Source organism: Bos mutus, chromosome 18 (genome assembly GCF_027580195.1).
Source record: "Bos mutus isolate GX-2022 chromosome 18, NWIPB_WYAK_1.1, whole genome shotgun sequence".
Taxonomy (NCBI): Eukaryota; Metazoa; Chordata; class Mammalia; order Artiodactyla; family Bovidae; genus Bos; species Bos mutus.
The window spans coordinates 60,390,694-60,406,838 of NC_091634.1; the positions used below are offsets into that span (position 1 = coordinate 60,390,694).

Here is a 16,145-nt window from a genome sequence, read left to right on the forward strand (position 1 = left end):
GAGTTATATTAGTGTTAAATTTCTTGATCCTGATAGTGGTACTGTATAAGATGTCCTTCCTTTTAGGAAAGAAACACTGAAGTGTTTAGGGATAAAGGAATATAATGTGTCTAATATACTTTCATATGGTTTTGCAAAAGTATGTGTGTATACATGGACATAGATACAGATATGTGCATTTTTGTATTCCATATATAATACAATTGTGCATACATATAAAAGGAGAGAAAGAAAATAATGAAACAAATAATAATTGGTGAATCTGAGCAAAGAATATATGAAAATTCTTTGCAATGTTGGAAGCAGAAGTTGCTTCCTTGGCTCCATAGCTGGAGAGAAGGCAAAGGCTGTTCTGTGAGATGTATTCACCGGTTCACTCTGTTCCTTTATTTTTCTTTTTGCTTCCTCTTGCTGTGATATATAGCCATTAAAGGACTCACTTTTTTTTTTTTTTTACTGAAATAAATACATATAAAAAGAAAGCTTTATACCACTGTCACAAATGGAAAAGGCAATATACCTTGCCAAAAATATAAGGTAACTATAAAGACAAACACAACAAAAGCAAATGAATGACATGATTGTTAATAAATACTAGCCAGGCTTTGGTTGATCCAAAGACTCTAAGCTTCAGCAAGTTGTTAGTATTTAATAGCATCAAACAAGGAGAAGACAATGGCACCCCACTCCAGTACTCTTGCCTGGAAACTCCCATGGACGGAGGAGCCTGGTAGGCTGCAGTCCATGGGGTCGTGAAGAGTCGGACACAACTGAGTGACGTCACTTTCCCTTTTCACTTTCCTGCATTGGAGAAGGAAATGGCAACCCGCTCCAGTGTTCTTGCCTGGAGAATCCCAGGGACGGCGGAGCCTGGTGGGCTTCCATCTATGGGGTCGCGAAGAGTCGGACGCGACTGAGCGACTTCACTTTCCCTTTTCACTTTCCTGCATTGGAGAAGGAAATGGCAACCCGCTCCAGTGTTCTTGCCTGGAGAATCCCAGGGACGGGGGAGCCTGGTGGGCTGCAGTGGTGGTGTCAGACACGACTGAGTATGTCCTTTTCAGGTCGCATTGAGAAGAGTCGGAGAATCCCAGGACGGGAGCCTGGTGGGCCACGTGATGTCTAGGTCGCTAAGAGTCGGACACGACTGAAGCGACTTAGCAGCAGCATCAAACAGAAGTGTTCTCTTTGACATAACCAGAAGGACTGGAGGAAAAATTGACAAGGGAATGATTTTCTTACGCGGCATTCAGTATTATTATGGTAAGATCATCCCCCCTTTTGGGGAACGTGGAGAGAGGCAAGACACAGCGGCTGGTGGCATGTCAGCACCTGGAGAGAGCTCTGCAGTACAGATCCAGGGTGAATGCTCGTGGTGCTGGCGGGATGGGTTATTTACAGATGAACAGTTTGCAGGGCTTCTCTTTTACCCCATTTAGACCTCAAGTCTATCTTGTGGGCTGACACTGGGAAGCCACTTGGTGTGTTCCTAGATGTGTCGTTGGCCTGGGAAACTACAAAGAAGGGTGTGGTCACAGACAAGAGGGGCTTTGCTGGGCCTCATTCCCACAAGTTCACCATGTGGCCAATGTCCTCCTTAGCAGGCCCCTGCCCTGGGTTTTGTGCCAGGATTTGGCCCTCAGGGCTACACATTGCCCCATTCAAGACTTACCCACAAGATTTCCAAAGGAGAAAAAGAGTTTGAATATGGATCTGATGGAACTAGGGTAGACTAAGGCACTGAATGAGAATGAGTGTGTGGGGTGACGGGTGGGTGTACACGATGTGGGTGTTGAGAACTGCAGGACTCTCGGCACATAGGGCTTTGCCCAAGCTTGAGCAAGGCTTCTAGCAGCATAAGGCCGTGTCATAGGATGACCTCAATATACCTCCTCTCCCTGCCTTCGAAAAAAATGTCTGCCTGAGAACATTATGAAACAATTTCTAATTGCAAAATACTGATAATACTCTAAATAGGAAGGATTATAGGAAATAATCTAAACAGGAAGGATACTGATCCAGTAACCTATGTTATATCCCCACAGTGGGACCCTATGAAGCTGTATAAGAAAATAAGGAATATCTCTATGAATTGATACGGAGTCATCTAAGCTATATTGTTAAGTAGAAAAAGAAAAGTACAGATACAGAAACAACCTAGTGTCCATCATGGACAAATGGATGAAATATATATATATTATATACATACATATTAATATGTATAATATATTACACTATAATATAAATACATTACAACAGATATTATTATATATAATACATAATAATAATGGAATATTATTCAGTCATAAAAGGAAGGAAATCTTATCATTTGTGACCATATGGATGGACCTAGAAGGCATTGTGCTAAGTGAAAAAGATATAGAAAGACAAATATTGTATGATCTCATTTATATGTGGAATCTAAAACAAACCAAAAGAAACTCATAGATACAGAGAACAATTGAGTGGTTGCAGAGACAACCAATAGGAGTGGGGGAGAGTGTGATGTAGGTAAGGGTGGTCAAAAGGTTCAAATTTCAAATTATAAGATAAATAAGTCCTGAGGATGTCATGTACACCATGGTGACGAGAGCTAACAATACTGTATTATATATTTGAAAGTTGCTAAGAAAGTAAATTTTAAAAGTTCTCGTTACAGGGTAAATAGTTATAGCTATCTGTGGTGATGGATGTTAACTAAACTTATCGTGGTAATCATTTCACAGTGTATACATATATCAAATCATTATGTTATTTACTGAAAGCCAGCACATGTAATATGTCAATTATATCTCAATTTAAAAAAAAAAGTATATGTGGGGCAGAAGTGGGGGTGGAAAGATGACCAGAAGGAAATGAGCCAGACTGTGAATAGTGGTTCTCTCTTGTCAGAGAAGTAAAGTTGGGGAGATTGGGCTGGGGACATGAATGACCACTGAAAGAGGGCTTGCTTGACTCACTCTTGAAACTTCTATTTCATGTAACACTTGCCGTTAAAGTCAGATTTGTTGTTGTTGTGTAGTCACTAAGTTGTAGCCAGCTCTTTGCGACCCCAAAGACTGTAGCCTGCCAGGTTGCCATTTCCTTCCCCAGGGGATTTTCCCGACTCAGGGTTCGAACTCGTGTCTCTGCGTTAGCAGGCGTATTCTTTACCGCTGAGTCAAAAAGACTTACTGCTGGGAAGCCCAAAACCAGATTTATATACAGTAAAATTCATCCGAATGGGTGTACAATTCTATGAGTCTTGACAAATACACACAGATATGTTACCACCACCAAAATCAAGACATAGAATGTTTCTGTCGCCCCCTAAAGGTCCCTCATGCCCCTTTGTAGTCAGTCCTCTCCCTCCCCACTAGCCCTTGATCTGATTTTTGTTCCTTATAGAACTTTCGTATACTAATAACACATTTGTGTATCACCTATGTAAATAAATCCATTAACCTAAATAAGGTTATTCTTCCTTTTCCCATTATCCACTTGTGCTCATTTCAGGGGAATAAAAGCAGGAAATATAATATGGAATCAGAAGATGAAGTGCCAGTAACATCTTAATAAAGTTCTAGTAACATCTTCCAACTTCCTCAAATAGGCAGCTCGACCACACTTCTCTAATATGTTTGCTCCAAACTGACTCACACACGTTAATTTGCCCTGTAATTAGCTAATTATCCCAGCTCTCTTTATTGAATGATATAATATCAGAGTCTATGGTCCAGCTTACTCCTTGGAAGGAAAGTTATGACCAACCTAGATAGCATATTCAAAAGCAGAGACATTACTTTGCCAACAAAGGTTCGTCTAGTCAAGGCTATGGTTTTTCCTGTGGTCATGTATGCATGTGAGAGTTGGACTGTGAAGAAGGCTGAGCGCCGAAGAATTGATGCTTTTGAACTGGGTGTTGGAGAAGACTCTTGAGAGTCCCTTGGACAGTAAGGAGATCCAACCAGTCCATTCTGAAGGAGATCAGCCCTGGGATTTCTTTGGAAGGAATGATGCTAAAGCTGAAACTCCAGTACTTTGGCACCTCATGCGAAGAGTTGACTCATTGGAAAAGACTCTGATGCTGGGAGGGATTGGGGGCAAGAGGAGAAGGGGACGACAGAGGATGAGATGGCTGGATGGCATCACGGACTCGATGGACATGAGTCTCAGTGAACTCCGGGAGTTGGTGATGGACAGGGAGGCCTGGCGTGCTGCGATTCATGGGGTCACAAAGAGTCGGACACGACTGAGCAACTGATCTGATCTGATGGTCCAGTGAGTGGTGGATGGTGAAGGTACAGGGAAGAAGAGAGGTACCTCAGAGGCAGAACTGACGCAATTGACACAGCTATTAAGCTATTAGTAAATACTGGGTATTTAAAGCCTTGTGATGTCACTGCAGAAATAAGAGAAGCTGGTTTTAGGGGTAAGCGATTGGGTTCAAGTTCAACATGTTGAGCATGTAGAAGGCTCACAGGGTGGTCAGAAATACCTCTTTGGGGACTTACCTGGCAGTGCAGTGGTTAAGACTCGGTGCTTCCACCTCAGGGAGCGTGGGTTCCATCCCAGGTCGGGGAACTAAGATCTCTCATGCTACACACAGTGCAGCCAAAAAGAGAGAAACACCTCTCTCAGAGAGAATCAGCAGGGGGGCTGTGGATTTAAAATTCATCAATTAGAAGTGGTTGTTGAGATCAGGGAAGTGGACAGTCACCCAAAAAGAGTACAGGGGAATCATGGAGACGTGGGGGACACCTTGTGAAAGAGCCCCACCTTGGAGATCGCCAGAAAAAGAAAATATGCCAGAAATAGGAAAAAGAAAGGTGTCGTCAAAGAGGCTGGCAAAGAATCAGAAGAGTGTCAGGAGGCGTGGCAGAATCCACAAGGACACTGTGTCCAGCAGCCAAGGAGGAGAGTTGTCATCATTAAGATGCTGATGGACACTCGGTACAGGTTCACGGCGGCCGAAACTGGTGTGCGGAAGTGACGGAGGAGAGCGCCCTGCTCTCAACAAGGGGCTGAGGCTCTGTGGCTCTGGCCCTCTGTGCCCCCTTTCCGTCTTCAGTCTGGGAGGAGTGTGAGCAGAGAGGTGAGCCATGTGGCTCGTATTACCCTTAGAGGGCGGGGAGGAAACCTCTGACCTCACACTGTGTATATCCTATCGAAGGTGTGGATGTCGTGTGGCTTGTGGGATCTTAGTTCCCTGACCTGAGGGATCAAACCCCAGCCCTCAGCAGTGAGAGCATGGACTCCTAACCACTGGATGGCCAGAGAATTCCCTAAACCATTGCTTAGTGTGCATATTCCCCCATCGCGCTCTGCACTTAGCACCATAGCAGTGAAGACAATTTTTAAAATGATGTCCTTTACAGATACCTTCTAGCTTTGCGTGTTTAGGGGGTGATTTTCTTGGCTTGTGTTGGTGTCCCCAGCTCAGGAGAGAAAAGGCACCTGGCCTGGATGGAGGAAATGAAGGTCACTCTGCTCTGCACTAGCATAGAGCACTGAGGAGTTTCTCAACAACCCCAGTCCCTCACTGCCTAGCCTACCTTTGAGATGCCCCCGCCCAGAATATCTGCTCAGATGTTACTCCACTCACCAATGAATAACTCACTCCCAGTGGTGGCAAGACCAAATTATGTCTCAGAACCCTAAACCAAGTTATTGTCCTCGTACACAATAGCCCCTCTGCCCAGGATTGCTTTATCTGAAACGGCTGAGAAGGAATGTCTGGATTCAATTGTGAGCAGCTGGTCTCTGCCAGACCCAGCGCTGAGCACTGGATGGATGACAAGGTGGCACAGACGAAGGCTCAGGAGCCCTGTCTCTCCCTGAGGCCAGAACAGATGCTCCTGCCCATAGCATAACCCTAACCATAGGCTCCACCACCAGCAATGCCTGCGACACACAGGCATGGGGCCAGGCAGCTGAGGAGGTGCTCTTTTACACGCTCTCATTTGGTTTCACAACAGTCCTTGCAACAGCCAGACCAGCATTTTTTTTTTTTAATCCCTATTTTTAAACAGAAGCCAAATATTTGTAGCAGCACTCTTCACAGAGTCAAAAGGTGAACAACCCAAAAGAAACAACCCAAATATCTATCAGCTGATGAACAGATACACAAAATGTGAAAAAAAATGTGGTCTGTCCATACAGTGGAATATTTTCAGTCTTAAAAAGGAATGAGATAATAGATACAAAAAATATGCTAATTAAAACAAAACAGATATAAAAGGCCATGAATTGAGTGATTCCATTTATATTAAATGCCCAGAATAGGCCAATCCATGGAGACAGAGAGCAGATGTTTGGGTAGGGAGCAGAAGGGAATGGGGAAGGGGGGCAGATAGTGACTGCTAAAGGCTGTGAGGTTTCCTTTTGGGGTGATGAAAGTGTTTTGGTAGAGGTGGTGGTTGCACAGTACTGTGAATATACTAAATACCAATGAATTATACATGATAAAATGGTTAAAGCAATGAATTTTATGTTATGTGAATTTTAACTCAATTTTTAAAAAAGAAAAAAGAAACCAGTGTTCACTAGTGTCAGAAGCTGGCTACAGTCACCAGGGTCAATGTTGAAAGTGAGTCGCTCAGTCCTGTCTGACTCTTTACAACCCCATGGACTGTATAGATACAGGGTAATTCTCCAGGCCAGCATACTGGAGTAGGCAGCCTTTCCCTTCTCCAGGGGATCTTCCCAACCCAGGGATCAAACAACCCAGGGATCCTGCAGTGCAGGAGACCAACTCAGGTCTCCCACATTGCAGGCAGATTCTTTACCAACTGAGCTATCAGGGAAGCCCTAACAGATTTAGGGCTTCAAACTAAAAAACTAATGCTTCACCACTGATAACCACAAATATTACCTATTTTCTATGATTTTGGTTTTTTAAGATTCCACACAGAAGTAAAATCCTTAGACACCTTCAACTCACACACAGATGTATGTCAATTACAACTCAGTTCAGTTCAGTTCAGTTCAGTCGCTCAGTCATGTCCGACTCTTTGCGACCCCATGAATCGCAGCATGCCAGGCCTGCCTGTCCATCACCATCTCCTGGAGTTCACTCAAACTCACGTCCATCGAGTTGGTGATGCCATCCAGCCATCTCATCCTCTGTCGTCCCCTTTTACTCCTGCCCCCAATCCCTCCCAGCATCAGAGTCTTTTCCAATGAGTCAACTCTTCGCATGAGGTGGCCAAAGTACTGGAGTTTCAGCTTTAACATCATTCCTTCCAAAGAACACCCAGGGCTGATCTCCTTTAGGATGGACTGGTTGGATCTCCTTGCAGTCCAAGGGACTCTCAAGAGTCTTCTCCAACACCACAATTCAAAAGCATCAGGTCTTCAGAGCTCAGCCTTCTTCACAGTCCAACTCTTGCATCCATACATGACCACAGGAAAAACCATAGCCTTGACTAGATGGACCTTTGTTGGCAAAGTAATGTCTCTGCTTTTGAATATGCTATCTAGGTTGGTCCTAACTTTCCTTCCAAGGAGTAAGCGTCTTTTAATTTCATGGCTGCAGTCACCATCTGCAGTGATTTTGGAGCCTAAAAAGATAAAGTCTGACACTGTTTCCACTGTTTCCCCATCTATTTCCCATGAAGTGATGGGACCAGATGCCATGATCTTCGTGTTCTGAATGTTGAGCTTTAAGCCAACTTTTTCACTCTCCACTTTCACTTTCAAGAGGCTTTTGAATTCCTCTTCACCTTCTGCCATAAGGGTGGTATCATCTGCATATCTGAGGTTATTGATATTTCTCCTGGCAATCTTGATTCCAGCTTATGCTTCTTGCAGCCCAGCGTTTCTCATGATGTACTCTGCACATGAGTTAAATAAGCAGAGTGACAATGTACAGCCTTGATGTACTCCTCAATCAAATCGAAAAAACAAACCTCCCACAACCAGTGCTTCATCATGTACAATGTTGACTTTTAGCAAACCAATCAACCAACAAGCCAACCAACAAATAAAAAGGCCACCAAAAATAAATAACAAACCTAGGGTTTGTCCCAAAATGAAGGAGGTACATAGTCAATAACATGTGGAAGAGAAAGATTATATTTCCTAATATAGGCATAATGTTCGGTGTTCAAAAGAGTACTTGAGCTCAGCCTTAGCCTGTGGGCAGCCATCACACCATCGTGATAGGAGAAGCTGTTGGCTGCTGCCGGATAGCTGCAGCTGCAATCTCCAGGACCAGCCCTCGAGGGCTCCTGCACCCTGCCCTCCCGCCGCCATCCAGTCAATTCACTGCTACTTCCACAGGTCACAGGAGACAGATGAGGAATGCGATACCCGCTGGGTGACATACTTCAAAACGTCAGATGTTGATGCTCAAGAATTGCGTAAAGGGAAGAATATACTTGCTGGCTATGATCTCGTTCCAGAACCCAAAATCACTGTTGCTGGTTTGTGAGCGTACCTATGCTTAAATGATTTTGCTAGTACAGTTCACATCATAGAGGTCATTAAGAGCAAAGCAGGACCTCATAAGGAAATCTATCCCTGTGTCATCCAGGAACTTAGACCAACTTTAAATGAATTGGGAATCTCCAGTCCAGAGGAACTGGGCCTCCACAAAGTGTAGACCTCATGGTTGGGCTTCCCACGGATTTATTGACAATGCTACTTGATTATAAACAGTCACCTAGAAATACTGGTGACAACAAATCACCTTTTTTTGAACCAGTTTTCCTTTGTTGAATACCAAACCATGTGATGTACCTTGGACTTTAATAAAGGGAAATGGGTTTGAACTGAAAAACAAAAGAGTACTTGAGGGAGTTCCCTGGCAGTCCAGTAGTTAGCACTCAGCACTTTCACTGCTGTGGACTTGGAATCAGTCCCTGGTTGGACAACAAAGATCCCATAAGCCTTGTGGCCAAAAAAAGGAGTACTTAAAATGTGTGTATGTTTACTTGAGACAAGTTTGTGTTTATACTGGCGTAATTATTGGGATGGCCAAAATATTTGTTCAGGTTTTCCGTAACGCCTTATGAAAAAAATGGAACAAACGTTTTGGCCAACTCAATCTAAGTAAATATTTGTTGATTTTCTAGTGTGTGTTAAGGATTGGAGATTCAAACTGACTTGGAATCATTCCCTGCCCTTGAGTACTTTCAGTCTCATTAGGGAGCAAGGTGACATTACAGGACACCATTGGCGAGGGCGAAGGAGTGGGGCAGACAGTAGAGGGGTCAGAGAAGATTCTTTGGAGAGGTGGTCCTTGAATACAGGTGGTCAGGCCTACCAGGCAGAGAGACAGAGGATCTTTCCTTTGAAGGAGGGCGAGGCAAGTCTGAGGAAGTGATTGGGGCTTTATCCCAGCTTGAATTTGGATCACATCATTTTTGCAAGAGGGAACCTCCGACAGTTTCTGAGAAGGGTGATGATGTGTGCTCAGTTAACTAATTTGCACTTCTTTGGTGGTGTTGAATCAGAAGAAGCAGAGCTTGAAGGAAAAGAGACTTTTAGGTTACAGCACCAGTCTAAACATCAGGGGAACATCTGAATTAGAGTGTGGAGTTCCGTTTCGACACATTTAAGCACCTACTATGTGTCTGAAACTCTATGAGAAGCAAAGCAACAATGATGGAGGCAAGATGGCCCCTGCCCTTGAGTTGCTCACATCTAGTGGCAACAGAAAAACTAGCATTAAATTTGAAGTTAAATTTGGCCCCCAGCTGTATTCCTTACTAGTTCTAGGGTCTCAGGTCTCATCTTCCTCATCAAATGATAAAATTGAACCATGTGCCTTCTTTGGGGACACTTTTAATTCTGTCCTTTTTACGAAGAAAAGAAAATACGAGTTATAGTAGATGCATTTTAAAGGAGAGGACTGTGGTATAGGTCTTGATTCTGTATGATTCTAAGCTTTTGCATGTCAGGGCTATGTAAATGGTAGTATCACAGACAGAAATGAGGCAGTCTAGAGGGGGCTACTGATTTAAGGGAAACTTGTAAGACCTCAAACCGTAAAATTCCTAGAAGAAAACATCGGCCATACACTATTTGACATGGGCCTAAGCAGTATTTTTTCTTTTTTGGATCTGTCTCCTTGGGCATGGGAAACAAAAGCAAAAATAAACAAACTGGACTACAGCAAACTAAAAAGCCTTTGCACAGTAAAGAAAGCTATCAACAAAATGAAAAGGCTGCCTACTGAATGGGAAAAGGTGTCTGCCAACAGTCTATCTGATAAGGGTTTACATAGCCAAAATATACAAAGAGCTCATACAACTCAACATCAAATAAATAAACAATATGATTTTAAAATGAGCCTTTTTCCAAAGAAGACATGCAGATGGCCAACAGATGCAGGGGAGGGAAGGGGCATGAGTGAACTAGGTGAGAGAGATTCAGAGACAGAAATTTCCAGGTACAAAATAAACGAGTCACAGGGATGAAGTATACAGCATGGGGAATATAGTCAGTAATATTGGAATGACTTTGGTCACAGATGGTAGGTAGACTTGTGATCATTTTGTAATGTATAGAAATATTGAATCACTATATTGTACACTTGAAACTAACATTGTTATAGGTCAATTATACTAAAAAAGAGAGACATGTACAAGAATGTTCATTAGCAGCTCTAGATATCGCCAAGCTGAAAGCAACTCAAATAGTTATCAATGACAGAATGAGTAAATAAGTTTGGCTTTTTCATATAGTGAAATACTATACAGCCACAAGAATGTACAAATGATTACTACACCTCAAAACATGGGTGAATTTCATGAACATAATTTGAGTGAAAGAAGTAGCCACAGAAGAGCACAACCTATATGATTCCATTAATATAAAGTTCAAAAGCAGACAAAACTGGTGTACGGTTTTTGAAGCCAATATGGTGATCTTCTTTGGGGAAGAAAGGAAGAAGTAACTGTGAAAAGGGCATTAGGGAGAATTCTGTAGAGCTGCTAGTGTTCTGTCTTCTGGTAAGAGTGTGTTCATTTTGTGAAAATTCATTAAACTGTACACTTACGATGTTGTGTACTTTTCTCTATGGATGTCATACTTCAACAAGAAAAAACTTTTTTTAAAAAAAGAAGCCATTTACAATAGCAAAAACAAAACCCTATAAGGTATACTTGTAAGTTAATTTAACACATATCTGTAAGTCCTGTATGCATAAAATTTTAAACTTAATGGAACAATATCACATATGACCGGAATAAGTGGAGATATAGCTCAAGTTCATAAATAGGAAGACTTGGTACTGTAAACCTATTGTGTGTGTGTGTGTGTGTGTGTGTGCGCGCGTGCACACTCAGTTGTGTCCGACTCTTGGAGACCCTGTGGACTGTAGCTCACCAGGCTCCTCTGTCCATGGGATTTTTCCATGCTGAGAATACTGGAGTGGGTTGCCATTTCCTTCTCCAGGGGATCTTGTCAACCAAGGGATAAAACCCACATCTCTTATGTCTCCTGCATTGGTAGGTGGATTCCTTACCAGTAGTGCCACCTTCCAAACATATTAATCCTTTCCAAGTTAGTCAATAGAGTCAATGTAGTTCCTTTCATAATCTGAATAGGCTTTTTCATGGACATTGACACATTGATTCTAAAGTTTATATGAAAAAAAGGAAAACCCAAATAGAAACCAAGACACCCGCTAAAGGAGAACAGGGTATGAACAGTAGACTAACCAGATACCAAGATTTATTATAAAGCTATAATAATAAAGACAATGTGGTATTGGCAAAAGGAGAAACAAAACAAAACAAAAAATCCCTGATCTTTATAATAGTATAAAAGATGCCCATAGAACTGTATAGTTGGCTCTCCATATCTGTGGATTCAACCAACTGCAAATCAGAAATACTTGGGGAAAAAAATTGCAGAAAGTTCCAAAAAGCAAAACTTGAGTTTGCCATGCATCAGCAACTATTTACATAGCATTTACTTTGTACTAGGTATTATAAATAATCTGATTTAAAGTATATAAGAGGATGTAGGTAGGTTATATGGAAATACTGTGCCATTTTATATAAGACTTGAGTATCTGCAGATTTTGATATCTGGGTTGGGGCTTTCCCAGTGGCTTAGTGATAAAGAATCCGTCTGCGATGCAGGAGCTGCAGGAGACTAGAGTTCAGTCCCTGGGTCCAGAAGATCCCCTGGAGGACGGCATGGCAGCCCACTCCAGGTTTCTTGCCTGGAGGATGCCGCAGATAGAGGATTACAGTCCATAGTGTCACAAAGAGTGAACACAACTGAAGCAGCTTAGCATGCATGCATGCAGCTCTTGAGTTGGGAGGCAAATTCATTGAATTATACTATTTTTGCTTTAAAACTTATATATACTCTTTTATAAACCTTTACAATATTTTTAAAATTAAATAATTTAAAATAGTAAAATAATCATTAGCATACTGTATATTCTTGTTTTCCACTAAAAATAGCATACAGATTGTTCCCTATCAGTACACGTAGATATACCTCTTTCTTTCCAATGATTAGTATTCCATTGACTACACCATCATTTATTTAATCAGTCCACCCTAAGGATGATTATTGGTTTTTTTTTTAATCTATAAGCAGTATTGCAGTTATTATTATGCATGCCTCTGATGGAGTTCAGGACAGGCCACCACAAAATAGCCCACTTTGGCATATTGGGGCCTCCCTGATAGATCAGTTAGTAAAGAACCTACTTGCAATGCAGGAGACCCCGGTTTGATTCCTGGGTTGGGAAGATCCCCTGGAGAAGGGATAGGCTACCCACTCCAGTATTCTGGCCTGGAGAATACCATGGACTGTATAGTCCATGGGGTCGCAAAGAGTAAGACACGACTGAGCGACTTTCACTTTCACTTGGCATATTGACTATTTTGAATTAAATTTACTTAAAAAACAACTGGTACAAGAAAAACACTCTGACCCTTCTTCATCACCTTAAGTGGAGGAAATAAATCTCCCACGTGAAAGGTGCCCTCCTATACCAGAAGGTAGAGAGACATCCTTATCAGAAACAGGGAATTCAGGGATGAGAAGGCTATATAAACGAAGCTTGTTACTTCTTTACTAATTTACTGCTCCAAGCTCAAACTTGTCTTATCAGTTCTTCACAAATTTATTGTTTCTTTGTTTAAAAATTATAAAATTTGCCTGCCCTGGTCACTTTGGCTCTCATAGATTTGGGGCCCCATACATATGAAATTAAGTTTGTTTTTCTTCTGTTAATATTTATTTTATTACAGAGGGTATCTCAGCCCAGAAACTGGAAGGGTAGAAGGAAAATTATTTTTCCTCCCCTTACATATCTTTATATAGTAAGCTGAAAGATTAAATTTCTAGTAGTGGAATTACTATGGTAAGAAATGTATTATAATTCTGAACAGATGACTAAATTGATTATTTAACTTCAGACAATAGGAGTTTAAGGCAATGGTGGAAAACCCAAATATGGGAGTCCTACAGATACCATCATTAAGAAGTCCCTGAGGACATCTGTGAGTACTGGAATGCTTTTTGCACATGCAAGATATTTGGAACAGAGTAAATGTGAAAGTGGAGTGAGAGGGGCTATTTAGGTATTCACTACTTGAGAAAGCAACATTAGTGATGCAAGGCCTCCCTCCATGCTTGGTGGACAGCAATTCCACAGCCAGCCTATGGACTCAGCCAAACTCTTGCCTTTTCCCAGAGGGTGGGCCAGAAAAGGCTTGGAAGGGAGAGAATAAAGGACAATGCTCCTAACCTTGTGTGTGTGTGCGCTCAGTTGTGTCTGACTCTTCGAAGCCCGCCAGTTTCTCTGTTCATGGAATTTTCCAGACAAGAATACTTGAGTAGGTTGCCATTTCCATTTCCTCCTCCAGGGAATCTTCTCGACCCAGGGATTGAACCCATGTCTCCTGTGTCTCCTGCAATGGCAGGCGGATTCTTTACAACTAGCGCCACCTGACCTTGGACATGTCTGTAGCTGGGATAGCCCCTGGGGCATCTGAGCTAGGCTTTTCCCACAGCACTGGCCCAGCGTAGAGGCACACCCCAACAACAGCATAAACAGGGGTGACCCTGAAAATGCCTTTTTCTGGGAGAGAACAAAGCCAGTTAAATGGATGCAGCCTCAGTACCAGGATCCTTTTATTACAAACCACGAGCTGAAGTGGGCAAAGCTGTGTGCAGTTCTTCCGTGTTATAAACAAACCTGGATGAGCACCCTTGATCTTCCCTCCCATCCAGCATGGTCACTGGGCTTCACTTCTTTAGATCCCTATTTCTTTTTCTGTAATGGCAATGTGATTCTCAGTTCTTCCTTCAGAGCCCTCTCCAGAAGATGAGACTAGACTGAGGCAACTCAGGCAGTCGCTCTGTGTGCAAAATTTAAGGGTACGCCAAAAAATCTCAGTAATCAAGATAATACTTTAGGGACCTCCCTCGTGGTCCAGTGGTTAAGACCCTGTGTTACACTGAGTATTACACTGCAGGGGGCAAGGATTCAATCCCGGATCTGGGATTTGAGAATCCCAAATTCGGCATGGCAATAATAATAATAATGCAGTATTTAAAAAATTCAAAACTAGTGCAAAAAAATCCATGATGAACAAAATACTAAAACTTAAAGCGTTAAAGACAAGATCCAACCCTTCATGTTCACTACCCTGCTTCACTCCTCTCACCAGTCCTAGTTCCACTAAAACTTTACAAAAGCAGGTGGCCAGCCCACTGACTGGTTTGCCAGTATTCCTATTAAAAAAAATATATATATATTTTTTTTATTCTGGTAAAGTAGACATAAAAGTGACCTTTTAGAGACACTGATGTATAGAACAGGCTTATGGACTCTGTGGGAGAGGGAGAGGGTGGGAAGATTTGGGAGAATGGCAAAAAAAAAAAAACAAAAAAACAAAGATAAAATTGTTAAGAATTTCAAGACAGTGATAACAGAACTTTAAAAAAAAAAAAAAAGTGACCTTTTAAACCATCTTAAAATTTACAGTTCAGTGGCACTAAACACATTTACGTAATTTTAAAAATATTACATTAAAATATTGTGTGTGCTTAGTCACTCAGTCATATCCAACTCTTTGCAACCCCGTGGACTGTAGCCCACCAGGCTCCTCTGTCCATGGAATTTTTCAGGCAGAAATACCGGGATGGGTTGTCATTTCCTCCTCCAGGGGATCTTCCTGACCCAGGGATGGAACCAATGTTTCTTGCGTCTCCTGCATTGGTGGGCAGATTCTTCAGCTTCTGAGCCACCAGGGAAACCCATTATTAAATATTAAAATATTTGCCTCCGCCAATATAAAATATTTATCTATTTATTATTAAAATATTATGTGTTGTGATTACAGGGTTTGGGGGCGCCAGAGGCCAGCGTCTTGGTTGCGTTACTCTAGTCACACTGCCTCTCCTCCTCGTCACCCACTCCTGGCGCCTGAGGATGGAAACCTGAAGGTTTCTCCCAGGTGGCGATCTGGGAGATCGGTGGAGATAAGGCAGCGGCGGTGGCGATCAGGCCAAGGAGCACGTCTGTCCGGACCGCCGCCGACGACAGGAGGACTCGCCCCGCCCCCATCCGCCTGCCCCTGTGCTCTCGACAACGAGACGCACCCGGCTGGCGCGCCCTCGGCCTGCTTAGGACCACCCGGTGCAGCGCGGACCCCGGCCTGCCTCGGGCCACCTGGCCGAGCGCGCCCTCGCCGGCCCGCCCTGCTCTGCCAGGCGTCCCGCCGGCCAATGGCGAAGCGGCCCCCGCGGAGTCCCGCCGCGCGGCCAATGGGAGCGCGGCATGCAAATGAGCAGGTGCGGTGGCGGCCGGCCCGTCAAGGCGGCGGCGGCGGCCGAGGGCTGCCAGAGGCGCGCCGGGCAGCCGCCGAGCCAGCCGAGAGCTCCGCTATCCCGCCATGGCCCCCGCTCCGCCCCCCGCCGCCTGCTTCTCCGCCGCCGAGGTCCAGCGGCGCCTGGCGGCCGGCGCCTGCTGGGTCCGCCGCGGGGCCCGCCTCTACGACCTCACCGGCTTCGTGCGGCAGCACCCGGGAGGCGAGCAGCTGCTGTGGGCGCGCGCGGGCCAGGACGTGAGCGCCGACCTGGACGGGCCGCCGCACCAGCACTCGGCCAACGCGCGCCGCTGGCTGGAGCAGTACTACGTGGGCGACCTGCAAGGAGATCCCGAGGTACAGCCGAGCGGTGGTCCC

General features: G+C 43.7%; 1 protein-coding gene across 1 annotated transcript in view; it reads left to right on the forward strand.

Moving 5' to 3' along the window:
* The first annotated feature begins 15,819 nt into the window (after window positions 1–15,819).
* Window positions 15,820–16,145, forward strand: part of FA2H (fatty acid 2-hydroxylase) — a 54,316-nt gene continuing 53,990 nt past the window's right edge. Inside the window, exon 1 of the mRNA XM_005894320.3 lies at window positions 15,820–16,124. Coding sequence (XP_005894382.3) covers window positions 15,855–16,124 — 270 coding nt within the window. The 5' untranslated portion in view covers window positions 15,820–15,854. The remainder of the gene's footprint in view (window positions 16,125–16,145) is intronic.